The sequence below is a fragment of the Mytilus californianus genome, unplaced genomic scaffold (assembly GCF_021869535.1).
Source record: "Mytilus californianus isolate M0D057914Y unplaced genomic scaffold, xbMytCali1.0.p SCAF_11, whole genome shotgun sequence".
Lineage (NCBI taxonomy): Eukaryota > Metazoa > Mollusca > Bivalvia > Mytilida > Mytilidae > Mytilus > Mytilus californianus.
This window is the reverse complement of record NW_026262593.1, coordinates 21,759,217-21,774,010: the sequence shown is the minus strand read 5'-3', so window position 1 is coordinate 21,774,010 and position 14,794 is coordinate 21,759,217. Positions and strand designations below refer to the sequence as shown.

The window sequence follows — 14,794 nt, the reverse complement described above, 5'->3', positions numbered from 1 at the left end:
TTTCATATCTAAGTTTGAGTTCAGATATATAAAGGCTAGCCATAAAAAGAACTTGAAATGTGTAATATGAAATCTACCAAACATAGCATGCTATAACAGTGTTGTGCATTTTCATTCAAATTCACAGATCATTAACTTTCTGTTTACCAAATACTTATAGCAAAGGTATTATACGTGAGGAAATTGCTCAAAGTTCATCTTGTTAGCTACAAAAAAGAATTCAGCTACATATTTCAGGTGAAATTTTCTACACATTTTTATATAGACCTGGAATAGCATATCCTCTTGACCAGTCACATGGTTGTTTGGGAATCTTTACACCATTAAATACAGTGTAAGAATAACGGCAATCTCCAACAGTTTCAAAACATATGCTGATCGTCATGTACAACAAGTAAACTTTCTCAGCTGTCAACTCCTCTGCTTTGTATCTATAATATATAATAAATGATATGAACGATGTTTACATATAAACCATAAGAATTTTATTTTAAATGTCTGACGTGACTGTTTGGAGGCTAACAACAGGAGTGATTCAGAAGTTTTAACAACAGCTATCAAAAATGTTCAGTTCAATTCAAATTTTAACAACAGCTATAGAAAATGTTTAAGTGTTGACATCAAATCACTCTTGTAATACAATTATTTTAATCTTTTTTGTTATGCAAAATAAATCACAAAGATATTCAAAATCTAAACTAACTTGGTATGCACAATAAAGTCTCTATAGTTTTATAATATGATACATATATGTTTTTTACTGCAAAATTGTTCATAACAATCAGCTACAGGCTCTAAAGATCCTGTGTTGCTCACTTTGGTTTATTTGCATATTCAACAAAAGACACTCTCCAACATTGTAGACAAAATATAATTCGTGAAAAAAACCTCTGTTTTGTTGATCTTGTCTTGCTGATCATTTAGTCTGTTTAGTGTCCCTCTATCTTCTATAGTAATATAGGCAATAATTCAAAATAGAGTAGTAGTCGGACAATTCCCTCTATAATTGTCTTAATTGAAGATCTTGTCTTGCTGATCATTTTTTTCTTGTTTAAATTTCTATCTATCTATTAATATTTTTAAGATATGAGGCAAAAGTGCAAAAATTTTGTAAAAATCTTCATTGAAGGGCTATAACTCTAATGACTAATAAGAAGTTGATGAACGACTTATTTGTAGAACTTGTCTTCCTGATTATTTTTGAAATTTAAAGTTTCTCTCTACGTATTATACTTTTCAAAATAATAGGCAAAAATGAAAAAAAAGGTAAAATTTGTCATTTAAGGGCAATAACTGCTATAACAAGTTAGAATGGTTTTCAAAATAATAAGACAAAACTTGCATTTCACCCCTACATTATATTTTTAGCCATGTCAGCGGTCTTGGTTGGCAGGCAGGGTCATAGAACACATTTTTTTAATTAAGATACCCTAATGATGATTGTGCCCAAGTTTGGTTAAATTTGGCCCTGTAGTTGCAAAGGAGAAGATTTTTGTAAAAGTTAACTAAGAAGGACATTGGGGACGAAACTAAGGACAACAGACCCCACATGATGACAAAAGCTCAGTTCGCCCTGGGGCCAGGTGAGCTAAAAATACAACTTTAATGATTAAATTGCCTAATTTTCTTTAATCAATTGACAAAAATTAAGTAAATATGTATCTTTATTATAATATATATATTAGATTCCATAAAAACTTACCGAAGTCTAAGCAGATTGCCTAAAGTGACCGTCTGCAAACTGCCTTGTGTACTTACTGTAGTCTGAGTAGATTGCCTAAAGTGACTGTCTGCCAACTGCCTTGTGTAAATTCCAGTAATGTAACATTGATATTTCTTTTCTCCAGTCCAATACTGACAGAGTAACTACATGGATCCACAAAGACAAAGACTTCCAACTTTCTCCCAAGATAACCAATGTTAGAACAGCACTGGGCACCAGTACAGTAACTTGGTAACCTACACCGTGTATAGGCTGGTAACTGTGGTAGGGTTATAAGTTCTCCACAAGCTAAAAAGTAATAAGTTGAAATGAACTTTCATCATTAATAATTGAATCAATAATGTGGCAAGGAGTACATGCAAATTAGACCCATATAAATGTGATATGATTAGGAACCCTTCTTTGAACAAGACTGACATGTTTTAGTCAAATAATTTTTTAAAAAGCTAGTTCACAAAGTAACTGCCTCCCCAGGAATGCCCGTCATCCAACTTGAATACTTTATTATGACTCCAAGTAGACCAGTCTTTGCTTCAATATATACATGTACATGCTAGTACATGCATTTGGATATTTCTTTGAGTTTTATTCCAAACTTTATTTTATTTATTTTTGAGTACAGTATGCATTAGACTTATTAACTTTTTGATTTTAACATGAAGTCTGTCAATTACCTTATAGTTTTCAAACATGAAGTTTCCTCTTATTACTTGAACTGCTGCTTTTCAAGTCTTAAATGCTGATTTCTAAACTCCATGTATAGGTATAAGAATGAGATTACTTTTTTGATGTTAAAACTGTACCTGTTGTATCCCATCCATTAGATTGAGCTCCAGAATAGCTTGATAATTCACACTGAGGATCTTCCTGGAAACCTGCTATTCCTAATTCTTCCATCAGTAAGTCAACAGCCCAACTAGGTAACTTATTGGCATTGGTATTAACATCCAACTCACTCATGTAAGACACCAATGAGAAATCTGTAAAGTTCATCAATAAATCAGTAAAATTACTACAATTAAGATTTAGGTATAAGCACATAAAAATTCAAATATGTTTAAAGTCTGTCATCTTTGACCAACAGAAAAATATTTCAGATTATTTCAAAGTCTCCAACTTCTTGAATAAAGTAGCCTTTAGCTTATAAAAGAAGGAAATTAATGACTTTTTGTAATGTACAAAACTGTCAGAATCATTAAGTACGTACGGAAAAACAGGAAATATATTTTTACAAAATTCCTTCTAGATACTGTAGCTTTTGATCATAAACAAGCTCCTGTCCAAGATTGGTAGAAATCCAGGATACTTTAAAAAGTTATTAAAATTTTAAAAACTTTAACCACAGAGTGAATGTTATGTTAACTGGCAGAAAAACTAAATTCAATAACTTTGGGATATCATAAGGCATATTTTGTTAATAGTAAATAAAAGGGTAAAACATGCTACACAGAGGAAAAAGTGATAAGTATGCTGGAGTTTCTTATCGACAGCATATTTGTTGAATTTGGAGGTAGACTTTTTCAATAAATTGTCGGCATTCCTATGGGAACAAACTGTGCGCCTCTCCTTGTAAACCTCTACTTATTTTCATATGAATCGGAGTTCCTTCAGACACTTGTCAAAAACAAGAAGATCAAAGAAGCCAGATTATTCAATTTCACTTTTAGATATATTGATGATGTTCTTTCCATTAACAATCCGAACTTTTCTGATTGGGTTCCATTAATATATCCCCCAGAACTAGAAATTAAAGAAACAACAGACACAGTGCTTCCTCCGCCTCATTTTTAGACTTATACCTCGAATTTGACATACAAAGTCATCTCATTACCAGAATCTATGACAAACGAGACAGTTTTAATTTTGAAATTATCAATTTCCCTCACCTTAGTAGCATTATACTTCACCTGCATATGGGATATACATTTCCCAACTTATTCGATATTCAAGAACTTGCAGCTCCTACTCAGACTTTGTAAAACGTCACCAGTGTCTGAGCAGAAAGTTGATTAACCAGGAGTATGTCAAAGAACATCTCGTTCTTTTTCTAAAAAAGGTCATCGGAAGGTACCAAGACCTTGTTGATAAATATTCCGTATCAACTTCACAAATAATTAATGATGGTCTTGGTGTATAGATTCTGCGTACTGACGTTGTTTATCATCTTAATAACGTGTTATATTGTTCTTTTATTTGTCTTTGTTTTATTATTAATATTACTTTTACTGTTTGGTCTGTTTTTGGTGATATCAATTTGACATGGCTCATTACTTATGCATCCCGTCAATGTGTTGTTTGTATTATCTCTCATTTTTGCTGGTGTGCTTTGTACGTGTGACTTTTTGTGTTTCTTTGGTACATATGACGTGGCTCTGTACTTTTAAACATCCCACTATTATGTTATTGTTCTCTTATAATGCCATTATTTCATTGTTCTATTATAATTTTGAAAATACTTTGAACAACGGAATTCTTTTATATCTCTACCTGACGTTTACATTCTGACGTCAAACACACTATTCTACACCAGAGTTGATGTGAACCTAGCCATTCAGTCAGAGGACTTCAAATATTTCAATCCTGGGTTGATTTAAAATACAAGATTTGGGTAACTTTACATCAGTCAATACAGTGTGTTGTACTTACCAGGAATGGCATATGGCTCGCTGTATATACATGAAGATTTGGGTAACTTTACATCAGTCAATACTGTGTGTTGTACTTACCAGGAATGGCATATGGCTGGCTGTAGTTACATGAAGATTTGGGTAACTTTACATCAGTCAATACTGTGCGTTGTACTGCACATGGTCCAGCAGCAGAATAACATACTTCAATGTCCATGTTAACTACAAACACTCTCTCACTCTGGTAGTTCACTACTTTGTATCTGAAGAACCAGGAAAACTGTCAGATTTTAAAAGGAAGGAAGAAAAAATGGATGCGGTAACATAATATGCTAAGTCATTGAGAGCATATAAAAAAACAACCTCCTGAAGAAACAAAAAGAGGTCTATTTTCAGATTTTTATTCAAATGCTCCCAATATTCCTTTGTAAATCATATATAATTTTTTTATATCATTTGCCCTTTTTACTAGAAAATTGAGCTATCAAAATAAATAAATTTCATCAAAAATTATTTCACTGTGTATAAAAAGTGTGTTTGATTGTAACATTTCATTGTCAATTAAAATAACCACTAAAAAATGCAAAATGACAGTTTTACAAAAAAAAATTGTTTTCAAGGGGTAAAATGAAATCTTAAATTCAATCAAAATGTTCTTACTTAATATTAACAAGTCCTCCGAAGGAGAAAGTATCTTCTTGTGCATACTGGAAACTATACAGGGATATAGTTCTATTGAATTTCTCTACACCAACTGTGAATTCCTTACTACACACATCAAGGTCAGCATAAACTCTGAAGGTTGTATCTAACTTGGCAATGTCAACACAGCAATCAATTTTAGTGCAGCTGTCACCAAGGTTACATACAATACCAGAACCAGGCAATGTAGTGAGTGTTGGAGCATTCTGACATCCTGTTGGAAAAATACATGTATACTATTTTGACAGCACAAATGAAACTCTTTTAAACACTTACAGTTTTCAGTTGTTTTCCAGTCCATTTGCAAAATGAACAAATCAGTATAAAAAAGTAAAACATAACTTGCATTTTTATATGTTCAAAGTTGACAGGTGTATAAGGTGCAGAGAATACCACAAACTATCTAGGCTGTATATAATCTTACCTGAACTAACCACCTAGCCTTCAGAGTTGACAGGTTTATAAGGTACAGAAGATGCCACACAGTGGCTAAGACTGTATATAATCTTACCTAAACTAACACCCTTTAACCTTCAGAGTTGACAGGTGTATAAGGTCCAGAAGATGCCACACAGTGGCTAGGCTGTATATAATCTTACCTGAACTAATAGCCCAGCCTTCAGAGTTGACGGGTGTATACGGTGCCGAAGATGCCACACAGTGGCTAGGCTGTATAAATTCATCTAACTGTAGGAATCTTTCAAGTTCAATGATGACAAGATCTGACAGGGGATTTGAGTTGGTATAACTGTTACTAGTTAACCAGGTTGACAATTCAAAACCTAAAATAATGGAAAATGTGGTCTGATTTCTACAAATAGAAGTATGTGTCGAAAAATTCAAATGTGAAGCTAGAATAATTTTAGAAAAAAATACATTTTTAGTTCTTTCTTTGGAAAAAAAATACAATATGGAATTCTATTTAACATTTAAAATAGTATACTTCAAGTGTTTAATAATAGTCAAAGGCCATGTCCCAAGCAATGCTGCTACTTCTGATTAATTACAGGTAACTTAGTAAAATTCCTGATGTATGAGGATAGACAGGTAAAAATTTTTATTTGGGTACATTCTCTATGAAGTTTGAAAAATTATACAGTTATTAAAAACTGGACAACACCCCACTGGCCATCCCGTACCAATTCAACTGGCTTTGCTCCGAGGGAGGTACTGCTTCCAATTGCGTTGGTTACAGGGTGAAGTGTATGATCGCCGCAATTTTGGGGATTGTAAATCTTGGTAGATTTGTTCATAAAAATTTACTTTGCTAATAAAGTAACCGTGGATGAAGCTTTTCCTTATAAATATGTTTTGTGGTTTATGTGGTTCATTTCGTTTCTGGTTCTTTCCTTTTTTCTCTAAGTTAAATGCCTGGTATTCCGAATTATTTTGACTTCGTGTACTTATCATACCATACAATTATAAAGAAAAGCCTGATCCACGGTTACTTTATTAGCAAAGTAAATTTTTATAAACGAATCTACCAAGATTTACAATCCCCAAAATTGCGGCGATCATACACTTTACCCTTTTACCAACACAATTGGAAGCAGTACCTCCCTAGGAGCGAAGCCAGTTGAATTGGTACGGGATGGCCAGTGGGGTGTTGTCCAATTTGGAAATGAACTGACATTTTATGATCTACTTTCATCATTTCTACAATAATACCACTAGAAACCTACATGAGAACAACTACACAGACGTGTGAGAATAGCAGCTAACCACATCGTTAATAACTTTATTGACTAACTTTCACTTTTAACTTAACTAGATTCTTATTTTACTTTCACTTTCTATTTATATCTATAACGTCGTCATAACAACCTCTATTGTTACGTTACTTTCAGCGAACCACACAACCGCAAAATTTGTACTTCACTGTTTGATTTCATATGTAATATTGTCCTGAAGACGCCACGCTTGTTGGCGAAACATGTCGACCAGATTAAATTCTTACCATGCGGTAATTGATGGGTGTTGTTGTCTTTATTATCGTTTTATTTTACTTATCTACTGAAAGACAACTGTGAATACCTTTCGGTATCCACCCACTATTACCCAACCGCACGATTACCACTTCAGGTGTTGGTTCACCTTGTTCAAATTCAAGTTATTAAAAAGAATAAACTTATAATTTTACAGCATTCAGAAGTAAACATTTAAAACATAACTTTGACTGTTCTTACTTGGATTTCCAGAAAATGCAAATCTTCTATTCCAATTACAGGACTTCTTTGGTATTTTGACATTATGTAACACTATATGTTTAACATCACAAATGTCTCTGTCTGTAGTCTCCATACACAGACCCATGTCAACAGACATCAGGTACATCCCTTCACTGTTTAAATCATGGATCACATAGCTGGAAAATAGTATGAAATAAGGAATATTAGTGAAGTCCCCATACACAGACCTAGACCCATGTCAACACATACCAGATACATTCCTTCACTGGTTAAATCATATATCACATAGCTAGATAATAGATTAAAAAGCAATATCAGAAAGGGCAGAATAGAACAGAAACATACAGGTGACCTTTTGGTTCATTTTCTATTCTTTTATAAGAAATTAAATAATTTGGAAAAACATTGATAAGGTTAATAAACTGATGGCTCATAGATATGTCTCATCTTGATGTACCTATATTTTAAAAGAAAAATTTTAAACTTTTAATTACCAATACTTTAACACATAAAATATGCAAAAAATTCATAGTCAATTGACCATGACTGAATGTGCAGGGAAAATAAGATATGTCAATGTTTATACAACTGTATACCAAACATCATTGACTTATCATAAGTACGTCCTCATAAACGGACCCAATCATAAACTTCAACATGTAGACTATGCAAAATTTTCAAGGTCAATAGACCATGACTGAGTGGGTGGGGTCAACTAATCTCTATCTAAATGATATGCAATAATCTAATGTCTTATACAACTACATACCAAATATAATAGACATAACATCAGTGCTTCCCCTCAAAATCACAAACATTAACATGTAAACTATGCAAAAGTTTCAAAGTTAATAAACTATGACTGAGGGGGTGGAACCAAATAATCTCCAAGGAAATGAGATGTATAAATGCTTATAAAACTTCATACCAAATATTGTCCAGTCATAATCTAAAAATCTTTATTTTTGTGAAATGTGATCTTTGGATTGATGTCTCAGTATGTGCATCTCACATTACTTTATACTCATAATTAAAGAACCTTTATGAGCATGCTGACACACCCTACATCCCAACATAAGTGCAGAAGGGGCATAACTCCTAGAAAAATAAATTGAATCATAATTTCCTGTCGATATGCACATCTATATAGTATGTCCTTATTATCTATAAAACCCCACTCGTGCGGGTGCACTCGACTCCAATCTTAATTGACTAGGATTGTCAGTTTTCCTATCGAAGGTCGTGGTTTTCTCCGAGCACTCCAGCTTCCTCCACCAATAAAAACTGGCCGCCACGAAATAGCCCAAAAGTGGTGCTTAAAAGTGGCGTTAAAACACCAAAAATCAAAAATCAAATATTATCTATAAAGTTTCATGAAATTCTGTTGTGTGGTTTAAGAGTAGTTGTGATGACAAGAACAGGACTGGTGGACAGATGGAGAGGTGGGCAGGTCAAAAACATTATACCTGAAGCAAAAATTGTGTGGGAAATATATAATAAAACAGATACCACAATTCATCAAAAAGCACAAGTACCTAATTAACTATGGAAATTGTCAAAAAATTTAAAAAAATTATCCAAATTTGTTTAATTCATCACTATAGATAACAGGGAACAATTTTCAAAACTTCAACTACATAAACTTCTTCATTCTTTAAACAGCGTTATTTATTTAAATTACTACTACATGTACTTAGAGAAAGTAAAATTTCATAAATCACTGTCAAATCATTTTTTAAACGTGATATCAAATTTAACATTTTTTTTTTTTTTTCAAATTTCTTCCAGCGAATCAAAAATCCACTAAATGATTTCAACAAATAAATATTCTTATAGCATTTACTAAATTGTATTCTGCTAGAGAATTAACTTATGAACAATATTCTTACTCCATTCTTATTCCTCCTTGTAAGGCAAAGGATTGTGGTTTTCCCCACTGGAACTGTAACAAGGATACAGAAGTCTCCATTGTCTCAATGCCAAGAGTGATTTCATATGTACAGGGATCCAGTTTCACTGTAGACTGGATTTTCTTATCAATATACCCAATGTCAGAACACATAGTAACTGATGTACAATCTGATTGGATGTTTAATGATACGTCTGCTGGTAGAGTAATGGAGTCTCCAAGTTTACCACATTCTGAAAAACAAATTTTTAATTTTACCTTATTACCTTTTTCTACTCTTTTCCCTAATATTTCACAATACAAAACAAAGCTTACTTTTTTTTTGTAGAAATCTAATCTTTAAATTCAAGTCCCCCTTCATCCACATACTTTGTATAATTTATTTATCTCGAATGATTTAGACATTTTAACTTATTTTATCATGATTAATTGTTTAACCCTTAAATAGGTGTAAAAAGCATGCCGGTATTTATAATTATGCAAGTAAATCTATGTTGCACAAAATTTTGCCATGTTTCCAATGTAAATTTAACTCAAACCTGAAAGTGAATAATTCTCAGAAAATTTGAAAATAGTAACAAATGTTCTAATTAAAACTTTTTGAACTATATAAAGCCATGTTGTTACCATCAATCAGTGTGCCAAAACCTGTGGTGAAAGGTGCAACAGAATAAACCGTTGTAATTACTTACGATTATTCAGTCTGCCATTAGTTCTGGTGAAAGGTGAGACAGAGTGATCACATGGAGTTACTTACCATCATTCAGTCTGCCATTAGCTGTGGTAAAAGGTGAGACAGAGTGATCACATGCAGTTACTTGAAGGTAGTCACTAATTCCAGTATCTTGTAACAGTTTGGTTGTTGTCGCTGATGGTAATGGATCGACCTTAGCTTGATTCTCAGCCAGTAAAAAGTTGTTCAGTGAAAATGCTGTAAAATAAATATGCAAATTTATTCATACGAAAACTGTCAAAAAACTAAAAAATTAACACTCTAATTTTCAGAGATACCTAAATTGAGATATATTTTGTAATGCAAAAACGTTAATACACATATATATATATATATGGGTCTGACGATATACACAGCCACTGTGCACCCATTTTCCAAAACCAAAGCAGAGGACGGAATATGTACATTCACAATCCTAACTACAGATACAGCATGCTTTCACCATTTTTGTAATTTTGAAAACAAGTGAGAAAACAAAATTTTTTTATATCACCATACCCAATGCCACTGGGCAATATGCTGACATCTTTAAATAAACGAATGAAAATAAATTTTTTTAAGTTAGGATAAACATTAAGAGAACGAAAGTATTTGCTTTTTATTTATTTTTACAGCAAAATTTATCAAGATATTACTATTTAAAAAATATAATATGCATATAAACAAATGTCTTAATGATAAGATTAAAATCCTTGATAAAAAAAAATAATGATAATCTATCATAATAAAATTTTGTTTCTTCTAAAAACCAAGTTAAACTGTCTCTTTTATTTTGGTGTCCATATATCCCTGTAAAATGTACAATATAAGTTGGAAGTATGCTTTCAATTATTACAAGGATTCTTAGCACTATAAAAATTTTGTGTATTATATGTATATAAAATAAGTATGTGTATGCTCATTTCGGCTACTTTTTGGTTCTTTTCTGTTTTGGTATGTACAGAAGGTCAGACCATTTTAAACGAACCTATATAAATTTTTTAAACATACCTGAATCAAAGAAAGTTGAACCAGTGAAGCAATACTGTTTAGGAAGCTGTGTACCACTGAACACGGTCATTTCAAAGTCACATGATGTTGAAGAATTAAAGCAGATCTCCATTGTCATATCCAACTGGTATTTACCGGCAGACTGTAGGTTTGTGATAGTATATCTGAAAATATATACACATTTTTATCTTCATACTTTGATGTACTGGGGAATTCAATTAAAAAAAAATTCTTAATACTTTCAATTTTCACGAGTCTTTATTAAATGTCATTATGTCAGTGATTGCCTTCAATTCAAGCAAATGTCTATTTAAATATGCAGTGTTTTTTTTATATATTTCTATAGATTTAGTAAAAGTTGCAGTTTTGAGGATACTTGAATTAAAGATTGTGACAAAATCTGCATAGAAACAGATATGAAATTTGTCTTTTGTGGAATACTTTAATTTGATGAATACATTGCAACCAACTGAGTGAAAATATCTCTTTTCATTTGAAAGTTGTGTAATTTTTTTCGTAAAATATTAAACATGAAACCTGCAAATTTCAAACCTAAAATATCTAGAAAAGTAAGTCATGAAGGTATATTTTCTTTGCATATTGTGATAGTGCATAACTAAATAGACTTTAAGTCAAAGTTTTTAGGAAAAATCAACAAGAGATCTTTTCTGTATCTGCCCTTAATTAAAGCTTATTCAAGTTATTGTAGAATTTAAAGAAACTGTTCAGATGAAGAACAACTGTATTCTATTAATGATTTGTTATTATTTTTAGTATTCATTGACAGAATTTCTCATAAAAACCATATCTTCTTTTGTCAATATCTTACGTGAGTCTAACAACATTCATCAATGTCTTTGTCTCTTCCACTCCTACAAATAAAATGTGTTTTTGAAAAAAGCTGTTTTGATCAGACATCTTCATTTAATGTTGTATGAATTTCTAAATTACTCAAGTGATTTAGCCACAACTTAAAACATAAAGGCACACAATTGTATGTGACACTTTAGTATTTTTCTGAGGTAGCACATAGTTGGATATCAAAGTGCACTGGCAACAAGTGAGAGAAAACCTTTACACTCATACAATAAGCCTGTTTCCCAATGTAATTTAATACATTTTGTTTAAACAAAACTTCATTTTTAGTTAAAATAACCATAGCTAAACTGGTTTGAAGTAATTAAAGCTCTCCAATATTCTATAAATAGCAATTCAATAAAACTGAAAATTAACATCACAAATAGGCAACTACTAAAAGAAACTTACCAAATGCATATTCATTGAGATCTACTGTTTCTGATAATCTTTCTATACCAAATTTAAGTTTGTGGTTACAGGGATCCAGTTCAACAAACGAATGGAAGCCTTGTTGAAGGAAGTCAGTGAACATACAACAATCCACAGCAGTACACTTATCATGGATGTTACATGCTGCATTGGCAGGAAGTGTTGGCAAGGTGACGTCTGCTGCACAATCTGTAAAAAGTATTATATGAGAATTGAACATATTTTAATGTTTATACCATCTTTCAGCAGAAAAATTGTGATTATGAACAACCATCAACTACTGCGGATTCATTTATTTGCGTGGGTACTAATTTCCGTGGATTAAGGGAGCATTGTATTTTTGTGGATATTTGATTTCATGGTTTTAAAAAGTCTGCATAAAAGCCTATTGAAAATTTATATTTTGTTAGCCATTTAAATTTGTGGGTAACCTGTACCCATGAAATCCATGAAAATTGGTATTGCACGAATAATAATGAACCCACAGTATACAGTGTTCCTAAGATTTTAGTTTATTCAACTAAAGTCAAATAATGATAATCAATTAAGTCAGAAAAGAAGATTTATAATTGTTTATTTCTCTTAGAAAAGGACTTAAATTCAAAAGAAAATCATACAAAAGAAAAATTTGAAGACAATACCTTTCTTCCATCTATCTGCAGTGATTGGTGAATAATCCGACAATACACAAGGTGTTCCCAAGACATAGGAGTTAATTCCAAGTAATTTAAACAAATCAGCTCTTTCCTTTGAAGTAAATGTCTGTCCTGATTTTTTGTTAATACTTTTCAGATGACTAGACAATGAAAATCCTGAAATTAACAAAAATCCAGTCTTAAATTACAATACTATTTCATTTCCCTTGACTGATGATATTTGAGAATACATTACTAGGTTAACTTTGCAGTTGATGAATAGGACATAGGGTTCATGAAACAAATTGCATTTGTCCCATTGGTGACTTTTTGGTGTCATTAATGTTGTCATTGTTTTTCGAATTGATTCATCTAAAGCTGTGATAAGTTCAGAAATTTTTTCTTCTGTTTTGAGTACTGAATTTGTACAGCAAAATATTGTTCTATGAAATATTGTCCTGTAAGACAAGACAACATTTCATGACTTTGTATCATAAAATTTTGTCCCCATCTTTGAAATAATGTTCAGAGATGGACAAATTGCCATATGAAATTTTGTACATATACAGAAAATATTCCATAGATAGATAGCATGTAATTTTGTTTTGTTAAAGGGAGGTTATCCAAGGTTATATATTGTGTATATTTCATAGATGGAGTATCATGAAATTTTGTCTCTTGAAAGTAAGTTATAAACATTTAATATGTTGAGTAATGTCTTTTATTTGATTGATAATAGCAAACAAACCTGCACTATAAATTTATGCAGCAATTTATGGTTATACACATACTATTCATGAAAAATATTGTTTAAAATCCAGAAACGCTCACAATTTTATGGCAGAGTATTTCTCAAGGAAGACATAAATAGATTAAGGAATATTTTCATGAACAGTGTTTCACAATGAAATATTGTCATGGACAAAATGGGTGGGGTAAGGGGGTAATAAAAATGGAGAATGTGTCCATGGGACACAAATGATGCATCTCTTGCTTATAATGTTATAAAGGGACATTACTCAAGAACAGTAACAGTGACACCAAACAAATTCAAACTTAATCTGTGTTTTGTGGTAATAAGCATTGTGCATAAGTTTCATATAATTTGGTTGAGGCAAGTTAAATGTAGATAATGGAAACCAATTTAGGGACAGATGGATGTACAGACGGACAGACAAGGATGACATTAAAATGGCCCATCCACTGCGGTGGAGGCATTAAAAAAAATATTTAGCAGAGTTTATTAATGTATAAACTATGTCTTCTACTCACAAACTTTACATATTCCAACTTTTTTCAGTTGTTTCCATGTCAGCTGAGTTTACACATCAATAAACACCTTCAAATTAACCTAAAATTGGTTAACAACCAAATGGTGTAACTGTAGAATATACAAAGTTTATGATCAAACACCCCTATTATCATAGCCTAAGTAAATGAATCCATTCTATCTCACATAGGACAATAAGATAAGTTAACTTACCTGATGTGGAATATGGTAGGTCCCAGGCACATTGTCTCCATGGGATCATAGCTTTAGTAAAGGGATTTATCACTATCTCACATACTGAGGTACTGTTGAAACATATCTGGATTTTAAGGTTGACTCTGTATTGACGCTGTACTGGGAACTTCTCTATTTTGTATCTACAAGATAAACAGGCTATTGAATAACCAATGAGATTCCTAAGTAAGGATATGAATTATATCGATCTCCTTTTTCAAAATGGTGTAAAATACTACCTTTTTTTTTTTGCAAACTATAAGTGTATTGATTACATAAATTAAATTTCTACTTACGTCAACTTTACAACTCCTTTCAAATTAAAGTTTTTCTCCACATCTAAAACAATAATAGAGAAAATTGACACCAGACATGCAAAAAGTGAAATTTAAAAAAAATAAATCATTTATTTTTTAATTAATTTTTGCAATTAATCTTTTGAACACATAACATTTCATATCAAAAGGACTGCATGTCAAATATTCACTCTCGCTG

The 14,794-nt window shown here is 31.9% G+C and overlaps 2 protein-coding genes across 2 annotated transcripts in view; both read right to left on the bottom strand.

The window, feature by feature from the left end:
• Positions 1-247: 247 nt before the first annotated feature.
• Positions 248-10,328, bottom strand: LOC127720830 (uncharacterized). The gene is made up of 9 exons (XM_052227578.1): positions 10,313-10,328; positions 9,908-10,081; positions 9,243-9,383; positions 5,652-5,834; positions 5,011-5,266; positions 4,450-4,613; positions 2,527-2,703; positions 1,759-2,011; positions 248-431 (listed from the first exon to the last, which is right to left on the bottom strand). Exons 1-9 carry the CDS (start codon positions 10,326-10,328, stop codon positions 248-250), a joined length of 1,548 nt encoding a protein of 515 aa, XP_052083538.1.
• Positions 10,329-12,071: 1,743 nt separating this feature from the next.
• Positions 12,072-14,794, bottom strand: part of LOC127720828 (uncharacterized) — a 39,742-nt gene continuing 37,019 nt past the window's right edge. Inside the window, exons 15-19 of the mRNA XM_052227577.1 lie at positions 14,596-14,638; positions 14,279-14,442; positions 12,802-12,972; positions 12,266-12,349; positions 12,072-12,094 (exon numbers count right to left, since the gene is read on the bottom strand). Coding sequence (XP_052083537.1) covers positions 12,072-12,094; positions 12,266-12,349; positions 12,802-12,972; positions 14,279-14,442; positions 14,596-14,638 — 485 coding nt within the window. The remainder of the gene's footprint in view (positions 12,095-12,265; positions 12,350-12,801; positions 12,973-14,278; positions 14,443-14,595; positions 14,639-14,794) is intronic.

What these genes read in the sequence shown, in the direction of transcription:
- LOC127720830 (XM_052227578.1), bottom strand. An exon ending in CCAGCCATATGCCATTCCTG is followed by an intron (nt 2,704 to 4,449) that starts GTAAGTACAACA and finishes TGAACTTTACAG; the next exon opens with ATTTCTCATTGGTGTCTTAC. An exon ending in TAATGGATGGGATACAACAG is followed by an intron (nt 2,012 to 2,526) that starts GTACAGTTTTAA and finishes ATTACTTTTTAG; the next exon opens with CTTGTGGAGAACTTATAACC.